We start from the raw sequence: 26,541 nt of genomic DNA on the forward strand, positions 1-26,541 counted from the left end.
ATAGTTAACAGACGATTCATCCCCGAGGCTATTACGAATAAGTCAGCATTTCGGTGGTCTTTGGGGGAATTTTGGGTCCTAAATGCTCTTCAACTTTGTACTTGTTTGGCTTTATAAGTATGTTGATATGAGCGTCACTGATGAGTCTTATGCAGACGTAACGCGCATCTGACGTATCAATTATAAGCATGGTACCTTTGATAACTATCTACAGAAGTTCGAGCAAAAGTTCTTCGAACAATTCCAACCAAGCGGCATCATGACATGATACGGTGTGGGCCAATAAATGATCAAATGTTCATCTCATCTGCCTAAAAAAATTACATATGATACTCATGTATGATCAAAAGGAGTTTTGAGTGATATAGGTGGGGCGAAAGATACCAAAGGCACAGTCAAACTAAAAAATCGAAAATAAACTGACAACGCTATGGCTAAAAAAGAAAAAGAAAATATACATAAAAATAGAAATAATTTGCTGCTATTATAATGCGTCCAAATATCTTCATTTACACTTGAAACTCTTTAAAAAGTAAAATTACAAAAATACTGAACTCCGAGGAAAATTCAATCGGATAGACCCTAATATATTAATCACATGGAAAAATCAAATGACAAAACACATCAAACGAATGGACAACAAATGTCATATTCCTGACTTGGCACAGGCATTTCCAAATGTAGAAAATGGTGGACAGTTAAAAACAATTGTATACTGAATTCAGAATTGGCTGCACATATTGAACATAAGTCAATATCGAGTCCTTGTAAATGTAAATGTTATAGAACAACTCGATTCCTAAAAAAATATGCTATTTACACGGCTGATATACATAATCTTCTCTTAACAGCAATTACTCTTTCATACAATCTATCCATGATATTTAGCATTTTTGTATCAGTATTTCGTGAAAATCGAAAACATATGTCTGTTTTGTTATCTGATCTCTGACATTTTCTGTAGTGATACAAAATTATATTATGAGATCGTAGCTCAATCCTGTAACAGAGAAAATATATTGTTGTGTATGAAGTTAGAAATACCAATACATTACTACATTCTGATCAAATGTATCTAAAACAATCAAAACGCGAAAAAACGCAATTAATCAGTAGAAAACTGAAAAACTAAATACTTTGTTACTGTGTATTAATTCAGTCTGATGGATTTTTGAACATAAGTTTAAAATGTGTTTTGTTACCAATGCTTTTTATATATAGGTAAATATTGGCATTTTGGTTTTGTTTGTGATTAGTATCAATTTGATTATTCGATCCATATCTAATATAAATCTACAGTTTTGATGCTGGGCTGTAACACGACTGTATCCGTTTGGGAAATAGCTTCATTGCCCATTAAAAATACAGCCTTTTTGTTTGGTCATTTTGCATTGTTTAGCATTCATGTTTTTTTTTTTATCCCGGACATGTTATATCTTACAATATGTATAAGTGTGCATTGTTGACATCATTATGTTTTCGATTACAGTTATTGTTATTTAACTTTAGTGGATATTTGATTCAGAAGAAATTGTTTTTTATTTACCCACCATTAAATATAAATGCAACAAATATGCGTTACCCTAAACAGTTTTAAGACCCTTACGTCCTTTGCTAATGGAGATCTTGGAAAACATCATATTAGTCAATCATTGAAATTCCTTAACCGATGTCAACGACAAGGACTTTAAATGAGAAATAACATTCTATTCCTATCAACCATAGAGTGTGCCCTTTGAATTCAGTTTAACAAGTAATACTGTTTTTAAACTAATACTTTCCTGTTACCCGTAACGTGTGTTGGTGGAAAATCAAAATAAGAAAGAAAGTCTAACTAGATACTAGATCAATAAAATTAAATATGTGTAAGGACCGATCATAATACCAAAACAATTATAAATATTTAACATATTGCTGATCACTCAACAATCAAACAGTAATTTTCCCCTTTTAAAAATACCTGGTCTTCAGCAAAAAAATAGAAAATCTGTTATGATTGGCAATAAGACATATATCAACTATATATGGAAGATGTAAAAACATGAGAGATATTCGCATGGTAGTCGCTAGTCAACAATAATACGCATAATCCATCTTACAGTTTTAATAAACTATAATTCTGTTATTCACATTACAGTTTAAATAAACTGTAATTCTGTTATTCCTCTTACAATTTAAATAAACTATAATTCGATGAGGTGGTGATTGCGCTTGACCAACATATCTGTCTTTCTAAAAATAATAATTAATCGAAATTGAAAACAACAAAATTGCTGCTAAGTATATTTGTATATAGTGGTCTTCAGATCACCTCAAGTATAGTATGATATACAACATTTAAGCACAAAGAATTTCAGTACAAAACATGCGGATTGTGTTGTTTGTCGAAATGTTGTAGCAGTACTGCCCGGTAGGACCCTATTGTTAATTGAAAGTGAAAATAACGTTGACAGATATAAATTGATTCATGGGTAAGAGCCTTTATTGTAGTATTATAACTAATACGTATGTAGTAGTATCACTTTGTAAATATCATCTAGTTCATGTGGCTCATTCTGTTCTTAAATATTTCATCGTTTGCCCAAATAGGTTATCTGGTATTTCAAATAATTTTGCCTACGTATATATTTTTTAGAGATAATTGTATACTGTCTTGTCATTTCCTTGAAAGGATAAGACATTGCCATTAAAGCGGGTGGTTTGGCATGCCACAAAACTAGGTTCAACCAACCATTTTTGTCTTTAAAAATGTCCTGTTCCAAGTCAGGAATATGGCCATTGTTATATTATAGTTCGTTTCTGTGTGTGTTACATTTTAACGTCATGTTTCTGTTGTGTCGTTTGTTTCCTCTTCTATTTGAGTGTGAATTCACATTACTATGAGACGTGGCACGGTACTTTTCTATCCCAAATTCATGCATTTAGTTTTGATGTTATATTTGCTATTCTCATCGGATTTTGTCTTTTGCTTAGTTCTTTTCTGTGTTTGTTACACTTTAGTGTTGTGTCGTTATTCTCCTGTTATATTTAATGCGTTTCCCTCAGTTCTAGTTTTTAACCCGGATTTGGTTTTTTTTTCTATCGATTTATGAGTTTTGAACAGCGGTGTACTACTGTTGCCTTTATTGAAATTGATCTGTGTTATGGTTTACGGAATGTGGTTGGCACACTTCCGCCTATGACCCGCGAAGTTGTTTTTTAATTGAATGTTTTATATTATACTAATACATCTTCTGAGGACGCCGCGAAGAAAACTATGTGCAAAGTAATTTACGATTATTGTCTTAAATGGTGTTTAGAAAATGATCATTACCTGCGGTAACCTTTATTCGGCCACATCTTATGTGTATCCATCGAAGTAGTTCTGTTAGGCAAGTAGATATTTTTATAACGATGATAAAGTGGGCTTGATCTTCTTATGTATTTACTAGTTAATAAAGGTTCAACTCCAGAAACTCCCCAATCTGTTATGAAGAATGACGCATTTAGAGTAAAACCAGCAGCGTCTGGATAGACAGGTAACAACTCTGTCTAAAGACCAAAATATTGTAATAGACTACAAATGACAATCAAATAATGGTAATGATAAAATAGATATTAATGATTAGCTTTTGTATTAATATTTTCATTTCCTTTAATACTTGCTCTTAAGGGTTTTGCTTTATTGATGAAATCTAAAATCTACTTCTCTCGTGACGGATGTTTTACCACACATACAATGCGTTTCGTTTATCTTCACCTCCGAAAGCGATTTGCTTAGTTAATTCATATGTCTCTACTGTTTAAGTCAAAAGTATGTCCTATATCTGGTGATTGTGACATCACTGACAGTTAATGTTTATGGAAAAATCAATTGCTAAAGGCAGCACGACAGCTTCAAACGATGAAGTAAGCACAGCTTAAAAACATAAAAGGTACCAATTTATCTGCACCAAATGCGCATTTCGACAATCAATGTCTCTTCGGTTATAATCGAGGCCAATATCTTAAAAAATCCAAGCTTATTAAAAGCCTGAGGGACATACATTCTTTAAATTAAAATAATTTCAAAACATTTGTAACAGCAAGAGTCTTGACAGTATGAACATTGTCTTTCTTGACCCTTCCTGTATCATCTGATAAAGATTCTGGATTAGTCTCGACCAATTCTTGACTGTCTTAAATTTGTCTCGATCTGGCTTGACATATTCTTGACATTCTTAATAATATCTAAATATGCATTGACACATTCTTGACATTCTAAATAATGTCTGAATATGTCTCGACACATTTTTGACAGTTTTAAATATGTATTGACACTATTTTAACAGTATAAATTATTTTGGGTTTGTGTGGCTAAATAAAGAGGGAGGGGGGGGGGGGCTTTCGTGTAGGTCAAAGTATTTTTTCTAATCTTGATTCAAAAACCTTATTCATTTTTTAGAACAACCCAAAAACATTTTATATTCAAATTTGAGTGTTGAATTTTATAATTTGTTATCAAAAATAAATATTTGTGATAACTCCTTCCGTGTTTGAGATCCATTTCATAAGACAAATTATTTCTTTAGAAATCATTGATGGGACCCATTATAAATACTTTTTTTTATTATTCCAGAACTAGATAATAAAATTTTTAAGTCTTTGGGAATTATTCAATTTTTTTTTATGTTAAAATAATTCACTTCATAATTTTGATGAAGAAAATCCATTTGACTTGTATGACTTTCATCAAAATGATGATTTTCAAAATTTTCGTCTATGGACAAACACTTGTAATTGTAGTAGCATGGCTGGTCAACTGATAAGTTGTATGGCTGATTATAGGTAAATCAGTAATTTCTATTTGACAGTTGCGTGTACAAGGGTGTGTGTAATACCTTCTTTTTAAGGGGAACATCCTGTCCATATGTAATACTTTATAGATATTCCAACAGATGACATTACACAATATTTCTTCTGTTAAATGAATGATTTGTATATCATCACAATTTGCTATTTATATAAACCACATTTTTTTACAATACATTTTACCATATTAATATTGAATATTATGAATGTGTAGCATAAAATATGTCTACAGAATGATTGGTTTAAATCATTTAATTTATAAGATTTAGAAATCAAAACTAGTATTTTTCTTAAAACCCACATTTAAATTGTTGTTTATCAACACACCCACATTTATATTATTTTATACATTAGATTTCATAGCCATGTTCGCATTTGTAAAAATATTCAAATACCCAAATTTTCAGTTATTTCACATAGATATAGGAAGATGTGGTGTGAGTGCCAATGAGACAACTCTCCATACAAATAACAATTTAAAAAGTAAACCATTATAGGTTAAAGTACGGCCTTCAACACGGAGCCTTGGCTCACACCGAACAACAAGCTATAAAGGGCCCCAAAATTACTAGTGTAAAACCATTCAAACGGGAAAACCCAACGGTCTAATCTATATAAACAAAACGAGAAACGAGAAACACGTATATATTACATAAACAAACGACAACTACTGTACATCAGATTCCTGACTTAGGACAGGTGCAAACATTTGCAGCGGGATTAAACGTTTTAATGGATCCAAACCATCTCCCTTTTTCTGAAACAATAGCATAACATCACAACAAAGAAAAACATACGATAAAATATCAATTGGCAGACTTAACTCAATCAAAAAACGTATGATTAAATGCCCAGTTTCCATTTTTATTGTAAGAAGCGTAACTTGAAACAACAGTATATTATATAAAGAGAAATACAGATTAAAGTTGTATCTTGAATATGTGTCATGATTTGTAAACTCAGAACTGTCAAGTAAATTTGAGACACAATTCAAAAATGTTCAGAATATGTCAAGCCATACTAGGAAAAAATAAGAATGTCGAAAATATGTCGAGACATTTCAACACAGTATTCAAATGTCAAGAATTTGTCGAGAAATTTCAACACAGTATTCAAATGTCAAGAATTTGTCAAGAAATTTTAAGACCATATTCTGAATGTTTAGAATATGTCGAGTACATTTCATACAAATTTAATATAGATAAGTCTTTATCATGAAAAAAATAAGACAAAAGTCATACTTTTGGAGAATGTCGACTAAACGTTCATGCAAATCAAGACCAAAACTGGTCTTTTCAGACTTTTAGACATTTGTAGTGAGCGGTAGTAATAACATACACGTTAACCTTACATGACAATTTGTTTTCCTACTCTCATGATTTTAAATGTCCCTTTTTCATTTAATTTTCTAAGTTAATAAAATGCATCAAAATGTTCTTGTCTGAATATTTCAGATATAGATATAACAACGAGTAATATTTTATATCACATATTTTTTTTAATTTATCGTTATTTACCGTAAGTATTTCTGTATATCCTAAAAATTTGTCATGAACAATGAATTCGTCTACATCTACCACCGCCACAAAAGCAAATCCTTGTAAAATTTCTTTGCATGAATACACTGCCACTTGTTCATCATGAGTACTTTGATGATTATGCCATCGATGAATAAGGAAACCGCGATCTAAAAAAAAAAATCATAAAAAATATCTGTAAGTTCCACGAATTATTTGTATGTTTTATGATTTCACGTATACTAAAACTATTAATTTCCTGTCGGAAAAAAAGAAGTTTTACAAATAGGAAAAACAGTCTGTTCATGACTTGTTTTTAATTGTTTTGTGTCGAGTATAGGTCATTTTTATATTTTTCGCCGATATGAGAATAATTGTGGAATACTGCAGTGTAATATTATTATAACTTAACTAGTGAGTTGATATTTCCTTTTGGTTGTCTTCGTATTCATTTCATATTGACAAGAGCAATACATGTAGCTTTTCCCCGTACAATGTGGACACATGTATTTGTTTAGATATGCACAATAGATGCATAATTTTTAACACTTATTTTCCATTGTCTTTTGTTTTGTTTCGTTGCACTACAGTTTTTCTGTTGTTTCTTTGTTTTCCACTTATAGTTGATATGTTTCCATTGGTTATAGTTTGTAACCCGGATTTATTTCCTATCAATCGATTTATGACTTTCGAACAGCGGTAAACTAATGTTACCTTTATTTTTGATAGAATACATTGAAGAGTAACACAGAAACATACTACAATAAGATAATAATACCAATTGTAATTTAAATTATATACAAACAGTACCAATTACTATGTATAAGAACATATTTGAATATTTTGTTAAGCCTAGCATTTCAATGATACTGACAAAATCAAACGTGTTCAATCAATGTAAGAAGGAAAACCAAATACTGTTCTCTAAACCTTGATCCTGAAAATGACATTATCAAGACGCTTGATATCTTGATTGACAAAATATTTGTTACATTTTGAGGAAGTGTTTTTCATCAATCAAGCGGCATTATCATAGGACCAAATTGTACCCGTTTCTTGCCACTTGTTCCGTTATCAATATGGGGCTCGTTGGCCAAACATTGTAAGAAGTTACTATTGTAATCACTAGTAGGTGCACTCGACTTCAATCTTAATTCACTAGGATTGTCAGTTTTCCTATCGAAGGTCAGTGTTTTTTTCTTCGGGCACTCCGACTTCCACCACTAATAAAAACATGCCGCCACGCAAAAGCCTAATTGAGTTATTATAAGTGGCTTTATAATACCAAAAATCAAATCAAATTCTTTGTCAATATGATGCTCACTTCATGCAGGAACATCTTAGGAAGCAAGAAAAGAAATTAGCAGTATCTTTTTAACTTTATTTTCCGCTATAAAGATTATGTTATCTCAGTAAGTAATTCAAAAAATGTGGTGGCTATATAAAATGCATCTATCTAATCCGATACAACAGACACATTTAAGTCTGCATCATATCTTTAAAATAACAATGAGGGTCGGTTGAATACAAAACTTTATGAAAAAGAGATAGGCTTAGCTTCCAAATTGCGATTTGTTTTCTTTATGTATCGACATTTTAGAAACGCCTGGATACGGAGTATATATCTACAAGTTAATATGATATTTTAGGGTTTATATTTCCTATCATGCTTTCCGTGATAGAGCGTAGAAGTTGAAAACAAAACAAACTAGTCAAAACATTTACTATATCATCTGTACATCATTCGTAAATATAAATCAATTTGCAGACCTTCGGGTATTTCACATTTAATCCGTTATGACAATATGCTTCATCAATAACCTTTAAACAGACTTATTAAGAAGGTATAAAATTTTGATACTGTCAGGTATTAATAGTTATCAACGTTACCCGGATTATAATTTAATACGTCAGACGCGCGTTTCGTCTACATAAAACTAATCAGTGACGCTCTGATCAAAATAATTATAAAGCCAAAATAGTACAAAGTTGAAGAGCATTGTGGACCCGAAATTCCAAAAAGGTTGTACCAAATACGGCTACGGTAATCTACTCCTGGATTGAAAAAATACTTAGTTTTTTTGTAAAAATCAAAGTTTAGTTAACAGGATGTTTCGTCCCCGAGAGTATCACCAGCCCAGTAGTCAGCACTTTGGTGTTGACATGAATATAAATGTTATAAGTCATTTTTATAACTTTCCTGTTACAAAACTTTGACAAAAACGACGGGTCTTCATATCCCAGAAGTAGATTACCTTAGCCGTATTTGGTACAACCTTTTTTGGAATTTTTGGTCCTCAATGCTCTTCAACCTTTTATTTGTTTTGCTTAATAACTATTCTGATCTGAGCGTCACTGATGAGTCTGATGTAGACGAAACGCGCGTCTTGCATATAACATTATAATCCTTAGGACTTTGATAACTATTTGACCAGTTTCTTTTAAGAACACGGAATTGGACGTCTTTTAAATTGAGTTGTACTGTTTGTATTGATATGAGTTTGTTTAATTTGCTAGACGTATAGGAAGAGGGTTGAGATTTCATTAAACGTGTTTAACCCCGTCGCATGGTTTTGCAACAATAGTACATCGCTGTTCAAAAGTCATAAATCGATTGAGAGAGAAAAAATCTTGGTTACCAAACCGAGGGAAACACGTTAACTATAAGTGGTTCTTCACAAAATCATCCAACATATAACACATAAGAATAAAAGTACACACATCAACATCAACGAACAGCACAAACCCGTTAAAACTGGTGCTGAAGTCATGTGTTTTGGAAGGGTAAGAAATTCCAGCTTCTTGTGCAATACACCCGTCGTGTTTCTTGTTTAAAGTCTTGTCAGATGAAGGACATTTTAAAGGCAGTTAAAATATTAATCCGTTCAAGATCTGATGTCATCATAAAGTTACAGTAATACAAGAAGTTATACATATGCTTCAATTAAAAGTGGGCTTTACCTGTCTTGGAGGGAAATTACTTTAGCAGTTGATAGATAAAAGAAATTTCGTATTACATTACAAGTGGTGAATCAAGTACAATACCATCTCGTTTTGACCAATATTGCCAAAAAAAAAATAAAATCACTCGCTTTTTACTTGCTAGCTTCGCTTCAAAAATAAGCAAATTCATTTTTTTTTTCTGAAAATAAATTAAATCGCTCGCTCTCCCCTATTTCTGTTGTGGGGAAAAATCCATAGAACAAACAATTAAATTGGGGTGACCTGACAACAAATCTATTAGTTTTGTAACAAATATTAACTTCAATACTCCTTTTCATTTGGTATGCCGTTTCGATTCATGTTTATAGGGTCCCAGGTCAAATCATGAGTTTGTTGTTCAGTTGTAGTCGTTTGTTGGTGTGGTTCATTAGTGTTTTTCGTTTCTTATTTGCTCGTTTTCTATATCGACTAGACCTTTGGTTTTCTTGTTTAAATTGTCTTACGCAAATAATTTTCGGTGTAGGTCAAGGCTTCGTGAAGAAGGCCGTACTTTGATCTATTATTGTTAACTTTTTATACAGTGTGACTTGTTGGAGATTTGTCTCATTTGGGCTCATACCACATCCCCGAATTCATATAAAATAAAATATTCAATTGCAAATAAAAAAAGAAGAAAGAAGAAAATGCACAAATGTATTTAAAATTATTCCCATTGTTCCGACAGGTTTTACTCCTCATTGAAGATTGTTATTGTAACGTAACGTAACATACGAACACGTTTCTATTGTAATGATGTACTATGGGTATTTATTATGAATATCTGGCGTTAAAGTGAAATCGGAAGGAACAATGTGAAGATTTTTAATACACTGATATATTATGAGTTTCTTCTGTTTTGATTTCTTCTCAAAATACATTTTCATATTAATCATGTGCATTTTAATACAAACCTATTTTTCCAGGCATTTTACTTGGATATGGAATCAATGTTGCAATCCCTTCTCGTTCATAATATTTTAAAACTGCATACGCATCTTGATTAATATCTTGTATAAACATCAGTACTGTATCTACTGTCATCATCTTTTGATATTCGAACCATTCAATAAGATATAATGGATTAAGATAATTGTAAGCTATTTTAGCACATATTGCAAACTTGTTTTCCTTGACTGCTGCATATAAAACAGGATGAAAATTATGAGAACAATTACAAAAATCCCCTTTTCCGACCAATTGTATATTCTGCATCTTTATGTTAATTTGCTGTACCGAACATACATACTGTCTTGCTATAAGATCGGCGTATTTACTGCCATGATCGTATGTTTCTTTCAAAACGGCGTTTACTCGATGAACAGCTTGTTCATTCTCTCCATAAATACAACAGTCGTAATTGGAATAAATAGAGCCATCAAGAACATTTAAAACAACATATTCGATCAGACTCAAATTCAACTTTGCTTGTGCAACAGCAGAAAAAATATGTACCGTTTCGGAACAAGTTTTGATTTTCTGAAAAGAAACCATACAGCTATTACAAGTATATGCATACACTTTGGTATATCCTAGAAAATTATTGATAAATTAAAACCTTTCTAAATATATAGATAATGGCAACAGTAGTATACCGCTGTTCGAAATTCATAAATCGATAGACAAAAAACAAATCCGGATTACACACTAAAACTGAGTAAAACGCTTCAAATATAAGAGAACTACGACACAAAAGAAACACAGCATTAAAATGTACCACACACAAAAACGAACTATGATATAACAATGGCCATTTCAATGACTTGGTACAAGGCATTTTAAAATATAAATGGTGGGTTTAACCTGGTTTTGATGCATGCCAAACCTCCCGCTTTAATAGCAATGTTAATTATAACATTAAAATGACATTATTACATGACAGGACTACAATACTATACTAATAAAATGTAAAATCACGAAAATACTGAATTCCAAGGAAAATTAAAAAAGGAAAGTCCCCAATCAAATGGCAAAATCAAAAGTTGAAACACATCAAACGAATGGATAACAACTGCCATATTCTTTACTTGGTACGGGTTTTTTCTAATGTAGAAAATGGTGGATTGAACCTGGTTTGATAGCTAGCTAAACCTCTAACTAGTATGACAGTCGCATCAAATTCCATTATATTGTCATCGATGCGTGAACAAAACAAACAGACTCAATAGGCATTAATGTGAAAAATAGGGGTACAGCAGTCAACATTGTGTTATCATCTTAATCACTATAAAACCAACAAATGTTACGAAGAAGCACAAAAAGGCATACATCAAATTTAACATCCTCATTTTGTTTATATTTTACGATTTTATTTATCTATGTAAAATGCACCCATAAAGGATGGAGGGTTTTTAGAACTGGTGTAAAATAAATGAAAGAAAATATAGGACAGAGAAACAAATGAATATTAGATTATAATCCTGGTACCTTTGATAACTAATTAGACTAATATGTACCAGGTTAAAAATTTAATACGCTAGACGTGCGCCACGTCTCAACGAAAAGATACAACATAAATGAATAATAGATATTCCTTTGATTCGTAAGTGACTTACATATACGTTTGAAAATAAATCAATATTATGTGCTTTGTTACAAATTCAGTTATCGTTTTAACGTGCTAGTCCTTATGGCAAATTAAGTATTTCACCACATAGGCAGTCATTAACAGCATCCTACATAGTAGTATTGTAATGAATCTGGATACCTTTGATCCTGGTTTTGCTCGTTTCTTAAATCAAATTTCGAATGTTATGTAAGGAAGAATATTCTACTTTATCCTATGTTCGGTCTTTCTTCATCAACATAACTGAATGCTATTCTTTATTTATTTACTTGAAACGATGACAGGTCTTGTATGAATTGTTCTGTTTGAATGCATCAGAATGAAGGGTTTATATAAATATTACCGATTGTTCAAGTGACTGTTTCTTGATATATTAAATTTCATATCTTCTGTATATATGTATCTATTTACATACCTATATTTCCTTTCAGAACAAAAGGTCATTCTTTCAAAGAATCAAACCGGACGATACGATGTGTCAATGAAATATGCCCAAAGGCATAAAATAATAACGTGTGTGAGGTCATTTATTTTCCTTGATAAAAATGCAAACTATAATTTACTTCAAAATTATATTCGTGTGTTAGTTTTTTGTTGTCGATTTGGGAATCTATTGCTTAAAGTCCAATCTACAATGATAGATGTATAAAAAGATCGTCATTGTCCGTATTTTGATTTAAGTAACAATAATGTGAAGTTTTGTATATTTATCGTTTCAATAAAGAGACATTATCATAAAATGTGAGATGTAAAACTTTGATAAAACTTTAAAGAAAAAAAAAGGTCAGATTCAACATATTCCTGTGTAAGATTTTTTAAATCTTATTGATTCACACTGCAAAGGAAATTATACACTATTAATATTCGTTTTCGTATAACATGTACATGTATCACGATTTCGTGCTCCCTTCTAGTCAGTTCTTAATTTATTTACACTTATGTATAGCTTTTACCATATCAAATGATCAACTAATAAAATATTTTTTTAATTCTATCGAATAAAAACCACGTACCTCACAATTAGGTCGTAAAAAAGGGGGGAGAGAAATAAAATTAAATGTTTTGCAATTCAAAAGAAAACCCTTATAGAAATTTCATTCGATTCAATCGAAATTGTTGAAAAAAAATCACTTTTCCGCGATAGGAATGTCAAAAAATAAAAAAACACAACAACACATTTCAATAAACTAAGTTGATACAACCAATCACTGACAAAGTGTTTTTTTTTTTTAAATTAACCGATGTCAGATGGTAACAATTCATACTTCATGCAATTACAGTTATTTTTATGGTGTAATTGATAATAACTTCTAGGGTTTATATCTTGATTAAGTAGTGAGTTTAAAATTTAAAATTCTAAATGAACCGTAGGGCGTTTTAAACCCTAAATGCAGTAGAAAGGAATATCCCACTTAAGTTTGATCGGTAAAATAGGATGCTATATTTTGAAATAAAAATATTTTTGACGATATATAAACAGATAAGGCATATTTTATATATGTCGTATAACACACCTTGAGGTGTTAGGATTACCCAAAGAAAGATAAATCCTGACACACCTCGGGTTGTTCTACGACAAAAAAAACGTTAAAACATGCATTATCTATAACATAATTTATTAGTATATTTTAACTAATTTGATTTGTTCACATGTTAAACTATATTTTCGAAGGTAGATAGAAAACGGCGGATAGCAAAAAAAAAAAGCATATTGCACGGTTAGTTTAAAATATCTAAAAACTGGTATACTTTATGACGTCATGTAATGTATTTTATGATATTGTTAAAAGTTTTGAAAAATGTATATTGATAATCGATTCTTAGAAGAAAAAAATCGTCAAATACATCTGATGTACCAAGATGAATGCAAAAATAAATGAAATAACAACTAACATGTTGATATCTTAACAATTACAACAAAATCAAATGATAGAATATATAACACTGACGATGTGTTTGACAATATGGTCGGAAATTAATAACATAACAATTATAGCCTTTGTATGAGGTCAATACAAGGAAAAATCTACCCAAAGAAGTATATCGACCTCAGACATCGTCATCAGTCAATATACTTCTTTCAGGTCAATATATCATTGTATCGACCTCATACAAAGGCTATAATTGTATCATATACATGTTGGTGTGATACCACAAAAAAAATAGTACTTAAAATCAAGTGAACCCTTGAACTTGACAGACGTATGAAATTAAACCTGCCTGTCATGGCAGAACAACATGTATTGTGTATGTCGCAAAGCACCATTCCTTTTTTATTAAATATTTTTGAAAAATAGGTTGCATTGTTATAAACGCAGGCTAAAAGGGCAAGGGGTTCAATTTTATTGGTTAACTTCCAGTAATGCTTATCTGCAATAAAATATGACGTGAAACTTCGACTTTCATTTTGGACAGAACAAAACTGTACTTATGCTGAATTTTAATTAATCTACGATAAATTCTGCACAGCAGTGGTAAAATGCCAACTTAACATAGAAAAATAAGGGAAAAAATCATGATGGTATTACTCCTTCTACGGGACGCTGCACATGCACATTTGCCCTTTTAAGTACTACTAGTATCATGTTACTTATTCTGTTATTTCACTGAAGTATTACAAACATGAAATATTCTGAGTGGATAGAGTCTCAAAATAATATTTCAAGGAGAATTGCCTTTGAATAGGGGTCTATCGGGTAAACAAATGGGAACAGCAAGTCGTAGTAAGTGTTTTTGAAGCTTCTTCTTATGTTTTCGCCTAACGTCCTATACTTGGTTAAAACAAAATATCTTAAGTAGTTCTTTCGAAAATGTACAGTAATAAGTAAACGAAATTATTGGAAAGCAATAACAAGAAATTGTTCCCAAAAAATGCGATAATAGACTACGCTAGTAAATCAATTTTTATCAAATTTGTTTGAACAGTACTTAATTTACCGCAGTGAATAAATCCAAAAATTGACTGATATACAGCATAGCTGCATAAAAGATGGACGAAAGATACCAGAGGGACAGTCAAACTGATAAATCGAAAATAAACTGACAACGCCATGGTTAAAAATGAAAAATACAAACAGACAAACAATAGTACACATGACACAACATAATTCATTGTTAAGCCTATTCATGTATATGGTTTCTCTGAACTGTACACATACACGAACGTAATGTATTACCTGATATATGTAAACGCCTTACAATTTAACAAAGGGTATGCTACTGCTGTAAAATTGGAACTTCGCACTGGATAAGTTCACACAATTGTTGTTTGCTCTTGCTCCAATAAAACCGCAGTATAGATATCGACAAAAATTGTTTACCAATTGTTATTGCGACAAATTGTAATTTGTAAATTGTTTTTGGATTTCTTTTTGGAATAGTTTAACATTTTGAAGGGTAGGGGTCTGTCATATCTTACTTTATGATATCTATTTGATTATTGTTGAAGGGAAAACGTTGACATGAACTAGTAGTTGCTTTAATATGCTACTTTAACATTTGGTTTCTTTTAGATAATTGTCTTATTTGCAATAATGCTGCATCTTAATGTTTTAAAGGAAGTTATAAAAAGGTCTTTTGATTTAAGATTAAGGCATTGGTCTAAGCCTTTTTTGGGTCCTAGATTTTGGACAAAAGATGATAAAAAATATAATAGAGCTGGTTCAAACAAATACGTTGAAACTTATCAGATATTTTTCAACATTGAATATCTGGATATTTTGTACCTGTGAAGGGTTCATGCTGGCACATCATTTTTATAATTTAAGGATAAATGTGTTTTCGTTCAACTGGAATTGAACTTTGTACATCCAAAGTAGTCAATTTTGATAAAATTTCATATGAAAGTACGTAATTGACAAAACTAAATATTTTTTGAAGTAAAGTATTAAATGATATTGGGAGTGAATTTGTGTAAACTGGATATAGCAAAGTTATGTCGAGCATGTAAATATAGCTTTTTAAAAACAATAGACGCCCGCAAAAAATATAAAGAACATCATCTTTTAAAGTAACGTACCAAAGCTTATGTATTTTTAAAATCATTTTCATAAAAGCTATTTACGTAAACCTGAAGTTATTACTCTCATTTTATAAAATATATTGGTTATCAATGAATTCAAAAATTTAAAAAAAATCCCCTGCATTAAGGAGATATAAAGAATTGTTTACACAAAAATATTCCTATTTTACAAGGGCTTTGTCCGAAGGAAATATGATTTTCGAGGGTAAGTAAATCTTCATATCTCTCGAAGCCAAGGGAAATGAATGTTTTATTCCACTGCCCATATGCTGAACATAAAATATTAGTTTGCATACATTTTTTTTCTTAATTTACTTGTTTTTGTAACTAAACATGACATACACATTAATAAACAGAACAGATGAAAAGTTAAGTATGTTTTTTTGTTTTAACGTCTACATTTGAAAATGATTTTTATTTTTGCTATGATCGCTATATGAAAAATAAGAAATTCAAATCGTGATGTACATTATCCGCGAGTAACGTCGCACGATTTAGTCCCAACATTTGAGAGGGGAATATAATCCTCAGAGGGAAATATGAAGATGTGTTTAATGAAATGTGGAAGAGTATCAATAAATCAAATATTGTTTAAACTATCAAAATGTATAAACAGTGGAATAATTTAAAATATATCATACTAAATATGTAAGAAAAAGCTTTCCTGTTTATTTTTGCCTGTTGCATGTACAGAGACTTTAGAATTTATTCTAGATCAAATCTGTTTTATTTCTACCACCATTTAACATTTGTAACCTTAACTAGCTGATCATCTTCAACAAAAAGTACAATAAACACTGTTTCAATTAACCTATCATCTGACACCGGTGTTATCTACTGATTATAAAATATTTAGATTTTGACAATAACTTTATTTAATTTCATTTCTTTTAAACATCTGTAAAAGCGACGACAACAAGTTTATCTCTCCTAGATAGTTTGCTTCCCCTTTGCAGCAAAGAACTATTTCGACTAATATTGTATCAACAGTGTTTATTCAATTATGAGTTCAATATATGAAAAAGAAGATGTGGTATGATTGCGAATGAAACAACTATCCACAAAAGACCAAAATGACACAGACATTAACAACTATAGGTCACCGTACGGCCTTCAACAATGAGCAAAGCTCATACCGCATAGTGAGCTATACAAGGCCCCGATAAGACAATGTAAAACAATTCAAACAAGAAAACTAACGGCCTTATTTATGTAAAAAAAAATGAACGAAAAACAAATATGTAACACATAAACAAACAACGACCACTGAATTAAAGGCTTCTGACTTGGGACAGGCACATACATAAATAATGTGGCGGGGTTAAACATGTTAGCGGGATCCCAACCCTCTCCCTAACCTGGGACAGTGGTATAACAGTACAACCTAAGAACGAACTATAAAAGTCAGTTGAAAAAGGTTTAACTCATCAGATGGACAAAAATACAGTGGATGTGGCCCGGTACTTATACATCCCGACACAAGAAGACACAATGAACAGATCTGAGAGTACTCGCAGTTATCTGACAGCTAGTTCAAAGCCACTAACAACGAATAAAAAAAAATAAAAAAAATCATGCAACTAAGACTAAACTATCAATCCGTACACATCCAACATCCAATGGATTTAGTGTAAAGACGTCATAAACAGCCAGAGAAAAACATGACCTTGTGCAATGCTAAGTTACAGGTATCGACAGATTGTAGTTCCATGAATATGCATATTTAGTTAGCTTTTAATTTACTGATAACAAAATCAATATTTTTACCAATAAAAACAATATTCGATGATCTTATTACAGTATTGAATAGGTAACCTTTTAGAATAAGTTTATTTAAAGGAGCGACAAGTTTACATGGATCATTTCTAAATTTCAGGGCACGGTTAACAACATTTCCGTAAATGTAAGGATGCGCTATCCCGTTTGGTACAATCAAACTTCAAAACCAAATCTTTATATCTATGGAAAAATTTAGTAAAGGTTTTAAGTAATTTATGGTAACGATATCTCTGGTTTAATAATTTACCAGTAATACATGGGTTGCGTTCGTTGAAATCAAAAACGTCACAACAGACACGGGCATGGCGAACAAGTTGTGAAATATAAACACCGTAAGATGGTGCTAAAGGAACATCACCATCTAAAAATAGAAAATTAACAATAGAGAACGAAAAATCGTCTTTTTTGTCGTAAATTTTAGTGTGGAGTTTCCCGTTTAAAACCGAAATATCTAAATCCAGGAAAGGACAGTAAATTTCCGCAGTATATTGAGAAAATTCTTGATTATTTAATGAAAATATATCATCAAGATAACGGTCAGTGTTGTTGACTTTATCAATTAAATGCATTTTAGACGGGTCTTTACTGAGTTTAGTCATGATTTGTGATTCGTAACAGTACAAAAACAAGTCTGCTATTAAAGGTGCACAATTAGTGCCCATGGGGATACCTACAACCTGTCGATAAACTTTGTTGCCGAGGATAATGTTATCAAGGAAAAAATTAATAGCTTGAATCATCTCATCACACCTCCAGTAAGTATATCTAGCATATTTACCTTTCTCGTTAGGGAAGAAGGCTTTAAATGAGTTGCTGCAAATATATCTACATTACGCTTTACCAAACGACCATTTAATTAAATAGGAAAACTTTTGTTTAATAAGATAGTATGGAAGTGTAGTGTAAAGAGTAGAAAAATCAAAACTCTTTACAGAATCAAAAGGACCATCATAAGCACGTAATTTATCTAAAACATCCAAAGAATTTTTTACACTCCAAAAATGGTTTATACCACTGTGTTCATATATTTTATGACAATAGTTTATGATAAGCTCTTAATAATAGTAGTTAATGAACTAGTTAAGAGCACTGAAAGATTAGTTGTAGAACACTTACTAGAGGCCGAGATGAAACGATATTTAAATGGTTCTTTGTGTAGTTTAGGTAGCCAATACATAGTAGGGACCTTCAAATGTTCAGAAGAAGCCTTAAACTTTGATGTGGTTGTGATATGCTTGTTTACTATATGTATATCAAGTTCACCAGTCATCTTTTATTGATTATTTTCGATTGTTTATGCGTTTTAATCATGCACAGACCTTATGGTTTTGACATCATCAATAAATATTTACCTAACATCCTTTAGTCGTGTTTAGATTAACGTTTTCGGCATATTTCCTTGTTGTAAATCCAGGACAGCTTAGAAAAGTCTGCATTTGTTTATGGCTCTTCATATTTGGAATTAGCTTTGAATTTTCAAATATTTTGACCTCTCTGAGCATCACTAAATAGACATTGATTGTCGAAATGCACATGTTGTGCAGAACAATTGGTACCGGTTATGTTATTGCAGTCAATAAACGTTTGTTTTGTAGCTTTTCTGTCAAATTGCTCACTTTTTATTCTTTTTTTGTTTTTTTGAAATGTGAAGGTTAATCCAAGCTACCACACAGCCCGATCCCAAACTGAATAGATCTTTAATTACTGCACGCGAAGGACCAAAAACATGGCTTAATTTGGTACCGTTAAGACCTGTTCAGACAGAAAAAACAACTTTTAATAAAAAAACGAATTTCAAGGTGTTTAAAATAGATTAAAGAGTTACATTTATATTTTTCTCGTTATTTTTTGTAAATAAACTCCTCGGAACTGGCATAATAATGTTATATAATTTGAGATGTAAATGTTTTGATAATTTTAGTGTACCTTCTGTTTAAATTGCGGCGCCATTGATAAACTATAATCCCTCTCATCTTGTCTAATTTGTTATAAGCTTGTCATCTTTTAGTACATATAGTTGAAACATCTCCATGGTATACATATGGAGAAACATGCAAAACTTGGTAAAATGATAGGATAATTTCATCAACATGGCTTATGCAGAACTCTTATCTTAGCTTGCATAATATTCAAAAATATGAAAATTGATATTACAACTCATTTCGGGTAGATGAGGTGTCTAAATTAAAATCCATATATGTTTTTAATAATTTGTCAAAATGTAGTTAATATCATGCTTTTTTCAAAAAAAAATGATAAAAATATTGTGTCATAGGTCTTATTGTCATGCTACAGGCTGTGCAAAATTGACAAAGTTTGTAAAGATTATACAAAGAAAACCCCATTTTACTACACCATATAACTTTGAGATAAAAAAATGAGAAGATAATATGCTTTCAGATCAGAAAAAAATGGGGTCTCAGGACTTGTTTTATTGCTACATAATAACATAGGTAAGTTCCTAACACATTCTATTGTAAAAGTAATTTAATCTGAATTATCTGCCCCTACATTTCAGTCATCGATGTCACTTTCTATATTGAATTTCAAAATTCTTACACAAGAATTACCTACTACTCTAGAAATTTGCACATTTTATTAAAGATCTTGACCAATAGTTTTCTCGTTTTTCAAAATGCAAGACGAAGGATGACACCTAGCTACCCTAACCAGCTTAAATTTTAACCTTAGATTGAATGTACTGCATTGTACAGAAGAAAGTTGTATGAGATTAATTGAATTATCTTTCCTTACATAACATACAGAAAGATCTTGGTAAATATCTTAACTCAATTCGAAATATGAAATTCATCTATTTTTATTGAATATGTCGGATTTGTAAGTTAGATGACACGCATAAATAATACATTAAATGAGAGGATTTATGTAACAAAACCATACATTACACATGTATTGTAGTAATCGATATTTCATCAATAATAATAAAACACATCATTAATGATCTAAATTGTCCTAAACATCGTATTAATAAGCAATTGCATCAACCATGCCATACATTGCTAGCAAATATCATTAAACAAATGATTCGTTGAAATGAATCATTCTATACATATATATTTATATATCTAAACACATGCATATATATCAAAATTTATTTTGTAAAAACATGAACCCGGTGGATTCCTTTTCCTAAATAATATTGATGCCAATTCGTAGTCAGATATGGATATCTCTTAGCTCCGTAACACCTATGAGCATTAAAGGCTATATGATCATTATTAATATCGTAAGGTACACCAAGAACCAATGAGCCGTTGTTTCTTGTTACACACCATGCTCTAGCAATTACAATTAGATCTCCCCATGGGTTTAAAGCATCTCCGTATCTGCCTAAGCCAGAGTGTTCGACCGAAGAGAATGAAACAACTGCATCAAACAATCCTAGGGTGTTATCTAAATACTGACGTCTGTATTCCGACGGGACCATTGTAGAAATTTGGTCATGTTCACTTTTTATTTGGCCATACTCAAGTGTGACAATACTGTTTGCACCCGCTTCGAGTAAACATGCTTCAACCCATGGATATTCTGACCCAATCACTAAAATACGCCCGTGTTTTACACCAGGTGCATGGTTTAATCCATCTCTTAACGCGTTTGTTTCAGATATGCCATAAGTACCGTTCAATTGTCCTAGTTTTGCTTGTGATATATATTGGTTCATTAATAACCTAGTCCAGACTGGTGTTTTTGCATTGTTTCCTAGATATGGCTGATTGAAATACATTTCATTTAACCTAATGTTTCCTCCCATAGTAAAATCGTTCATAAAAACAGAGGGTATATATCTTGGAGCCTCTGAATATCCATGGGTCGAATCGACATAGACGTTTCTAAATAAAGCCTTACAATTTACCTTTGCTGTTATTTTTTCAAAAAATAGACCCGGTTGCCTAATACGTGATGTATCGCAAAGTTCACCACAAATAATTCGTACCTTTTCTATTTCCTTCATAAAAAACATTTCTTCATTTCGCATCTTCTTTCTCATGGTAAATAAAAGAAATATAAATATTACCAGTACTAAACAGTTTCTATATTTCGAGAATCTTGTCATTTTTATGGTTCCAATTTGAAGTTCTTCAGCAGCTTTTATCTCTGAAAATATAAATATGATACACGTTTTGTCTTTTACTTTAAAGCAATAATTTTGTTTGTGTTTCACTAATTTGAATACGTAGTATAGATAAATAAATCAGCAATGATTACTAAAAAAGAAACTATGAACCCGGAGGGCATATTCAGTGTATCTAGAACTTGAACTATATTGATCAAATACAATGCCTTTATATGTTTAAATATATTAAAAGTTAAACTTAATTCCTGTTATTCAATCAGAATATTGTAAATTACTCTTTTCATCAACCGCAAATCCAGTTACCTGAGTTTTTTTGCAAGAGTATAATCTAGTTTACATTTATAATAATAACCATCGCCCTCACTTTTTTTTTTTTGTGAAGAAGAGATTTTGTTTATTTTACTAACGTCTTCACCTGGTTCCCCGCTCGACTCTAAATTCCCTTTAACCTTACTTCCATTAATTCCTAAGACTCGAAATTATAAAATCATGAAATTATAAAATTGTTTTATATAAACATTGAACGACAAAATTTCTTTTTATGTGACGTATAAATTTTCTGACGTCAGACATGCGAAGCAATGAATGTGTTTTTATTTGATAGATGTTTTTGTGGTTTTTTTTTTTAAAATTGTAACACGGTGATGACTGATGTACCCATATTTTGACTATTTTATTTATTATGTGTGTTTATTTCACGCATCCTTGTAAATATAATGGAATTTGATGAGACTGTCGTACAAAGTTAGAGGTTAAGCGCTACAAAACCAGGTTCATTCCACCATTTTCTACATTTAAAAATGATTGTACTAAGTCAGGAATACGACAGTTGTTATCCAATCAATTTTAATGTGTTTTGTCATTTGATTTTTCCATGTGATTAGGGACTTTCCTATTTTATTTTCCTCGGAGTTCAGTATTTTTGTGATTTTACTCCTTGGTTTGGTAACCCCCTTTAAAAAATGGCTGGATCCATCCGCTCGTATTTGTTATCATTATTGATATAATTTATGTTCACTACTCTAGTGATCAAATTTTAATATTAAATATTTGAATAAAATAGGAACAACAACTAAAGGAAATCTTCCGTATCATAGACATTGTAAACCGCAGCCAAGCCGTATGATGACCATAATTTAATAATTACCACTATTGGAGCTGACAGTAACAGTTATGTAGACTATAGAAAATATACAAAAGAAAGGAATATGTATGTCAACACACCTTGTTCTGCAATTATTCTATCCCATTGGGACATGCGTTTCGTATTGCTTTACACAGTGTGACCTCTAACACTCTCTTAATCGGCCAGAATACATAATGTGCAGAATAGTCGAATCGATGGTGAATGGGTATTCAGAAAGTTTACAAATTTCATATAATGTCATATAATAAATCAAATGATACTTTCGCGGAAGTGGAGAGCAAAAAAGAGGGACGAAAGATACCAAAGGGACAGTCAAACTCATAAATCTAAAACAAACTGACAACGCCATGGCTAAAAATGAAAAAGACAAACAAACAACAGCACACACGACACAACATAGAAAACTAAAGAATAAACAACACGAACCCCACCAAAAAACTAGAACATTCACGGAAGCGGAGAGAAAACATTTTTTTAAAGCATTGTTTTTGAATTTAAATTCCAGGATTGAGATTAAATTTCCTGTTAACAAAACTTTGAATTTTTAGAATAAATAGGATTTTCTTATCCAAGGCATTGATTTCCTTAGTCGTATTTGGCACAACTTTTTTGGAATTTTGGATCCTCAATGCTCTTTAACTTTATACTTGTTTGGCTTTATAAATATTTTGATATGAGCGTCACTGATGAGTATTATGTAGACGAAACGCGCGTCTCGCGTGCTTAATTTTAATCCTGTTACCTTTAATAACTATCATGATTAAGTATAAATACTTCATCGACCATAGTCGATTCCTAAATTGAGGGGTGGTATCTGCAATGGAAAATTTTGAGTCGTCTGCAACGGTCAAATATTTTACCTGAATTGAAAAGTTGGAAAGCTTGACCTATTTGGTCAAACGAACATTATTTTTGTTTATATTGTTGTTAATGATTTTAAGCATTGCTTTGATATTGTTTAATTTTTTGTATCATGTTTATAGTAATTTGAAGGTTTTGTCAATATTCTCATAACAAAGTTAACAGTTCTAATGTTACTGCACCATTTAACTTAAATCTTATTTTTATTTTTTTTAATTTTTTTTAAATTCAACTGTTAGTCAACTTAAATCCCATATTCTTTAAGGGTAGTAGATGTGATTCGGGGCAGTTGTGACTCTTTTTTAAAAATTGTTTGTTTTGGTAGCAAGAAGGCCTAAACGAAAGGAAAATCCCCTACTAAGAACATGATTTCATTCATTCTTCACAATTAAGAAACACCAAATCCTATGATTCCATTGGTCGTGAGCACTTTGCTATATTATAAATTAGATGATATTGTAATTGTGTAAATATAACATAACGCGCTTGTTGTTAAATTATCAGTGATCTTGGTGAAATAAAATATTTACAAAATGAGACATATTCAACTCATTTCTGAGTACATGCATATATAATAAGTATGAAACCGATATGTCTAGCAAGAAGCCTAATGCTAGGTACATGGTGATTTACTCGAATAAGGATTTCCGAATAAAATTTTGTAGTAAAACAGATGTAATCATACTATATTTATAAAACAAAAATAGACAACTTGTTTTTAATTATTTTCGTTTCAAAGATGCGAATAGCTAATAATAATAAAAAAATAGACGGGAAAACCTACTCTTGTTACTAACATATCAACATTATATACAAAATAAAATGAACGGAAAAACTCAAGAATAGTGACAGCAAAGATAATACAAGGATTCTAACCTAGACCGATAAGTCTGTATCTTTGATTTAACTATTTATCTCATTGATATTAACCATGCTAACCTTGCATATACCAACTTATACTAAACATTGCCGCTTTTATATATTTATAAAGGTACAATACCATGTGCGTTTACGTTTAACGTTGCATTTAAGGTGCGAGGTTTAGCTAGCCGTTAGGCCAGGTTCATTTCACCATTATTTCTTTGGATATCCTATGCCAGGTTGGGAAATGTTAGGGCCTATTATGCGGACTTTTCAGAATGGTTTTACTATTGTTGAAAGCTGGATATTGACATATGAATGTTTATTTTTGAACTCTTGCGGAAAATTGAATCATAAACAATCATACCACATCTCCTTATTTTTAGAATAAATTATAAACGAGCGAATGGGAAACATGAAGAGTTCTTATAATCCTCCATGAATATTTTACTCGACGGTAAGTTAAACAAAAACACTAGATATTTTTGAAAGAAAAAGTACACTACTAAAACTAGCTCACTAAACAACAATACTTCTTTTGAACATTCAATATATCAATATGGTTAACGAACTCAAATATTACAAGGCAGCATTACGAAAATCACAACAAACACAATATATCATGTAACATTTTAACTCATCTACCGTTATATGATATCATGATTTTGTCATAATGGTTAAACTGCGCATCTAATTTTTTCACAAAAAACTTTACATATACAGTTTTGCAATAATCTGTGTGCAACAAATATTTATAATGTACCAATTGCCGAACCCGTGCTACTAATTGTATGGTAAACAGTCTGATAACGTGCTTTTTTCTGACAGTTATAAAGGCGTGTTAGGGCAATTTATTCTGGGAATGCCTCAGAACAAAAAATTCAAAGATCTGAAATGTCGAATAGCCCAAACAACAAATTTCATATTAGTCAAATCCGTTAACAGTTATCAGAAAAAGAAAAGCGAACCTGGTCTTTCCATAAATGTATATTTTATAATTCGAAAAAGGAAAACAGAATATATGATAGAAATCAAAGAACTTGCTACTTGGTAAATTGTACCCTCGTAAGATGATAATCTGCAAGTAGCAATTTCAAATCGACCTGAAAAGCATTGGTAATATAGCTTGAAGAACAATGCCATATTGATACAAATCATAGCATATTTTATTAAAATTGCAGTCATAAAAACGTAAACATACCACATATTACAAAAATCGATCAAGTAAACCTTCATTGCCTAAATTAATGTCCAAAGACTTTGGTTGCGATTTATTGTTGCTTTCGAAGTACTACTGTTCACATTTCATAGTATTTCTAACTATGTTTTAAATCTTATCAACACTGTTATATCTATTTTCTCTAATACATTAGTTTAACAAAAAATGACGGATGATAACATTATAATGACATGTCTTAAGGTTATAATGGTAGTACTTGAAGACCAGATATTGAAAACTATTACAAAATAAACATATATACTGTTCTGTGATTAATTGAATAATAAGTGTAACTTACGTATTTGAAAAATATTTCAATTAGGATAGACTGCATACATATTTGTAATTCTAAATTTGTAAACCCATTTCGTAAAATAGTCCAACAATTGTGAGGCTCTAACGTATGGTCCAATGATTTTAGGAAGTTTTTAGAATATGTCGTCAATAACATAAGTGTTACAACATCACAATGTAAGCAAACGATGCATAACAAAATTGTACATCATTACATACATATATCTGCAAAATTGGATTGTTATGTCTATTTGATTAATTGATTTGTAATTGTTTAATGCTGCATCAACTCAAAAAAGCTATATCGCAGCGAGAACTATTTCAATTTTCTGAAACTTTAGTTTTAAGCGAAAATACTTATTTACAGT

General features: G+C 31.1%; 1 protein-coding gene across 1 annotated transcript; it reads right to left on the reverse strand.

The window, feature by feature from the left end:
- Positions 1 to 597: 597 nt before the first annotated feature.
- Positions 598 to 26,280, reverse strand: LOC139511191 (uncharacterized). Its single transcript, XM_071297769.1, has 6 exons — positions 26,178 to 26,280; positions 21,651 to 21,811; positions 10,241 to 10,805; positions 6,348 to 6,517; positions 3,314 to 3,531; positions 598 to 1,000 (listed from the first exon to the last, which is right to left on the reverse strand). The coding sequence occupies exons 2-6, from the start codon at positions 21,768 to 21,770 to the stop codon at positions 817 to 819; spliced, it is 1,257 nt and encodes a 418-aa protein (XP_071153870.1). The 5' UTR covers positions 21,771 to 21,811; positions 26,178 to 26,280; the 3' UTR covers positions 598 to 816.
- Between the last annotated feature and the right edge of the window lie 261 nt (positions 26,281 to 26,541).

Source organism: Mytilus edulis, chromosome 2, assembly GCF_963676685.1.
Source record: "Mytilus edulis chromosome 2, xbMytEdul2.2, whole genome shotgun sequence".
Classification (NCBI taxonomy): Eukaryota; Metazoa; Mollusca; class Bivalvia; order Mytilida; family Mytilidae; genus Mytilus; species Mytilus edulis.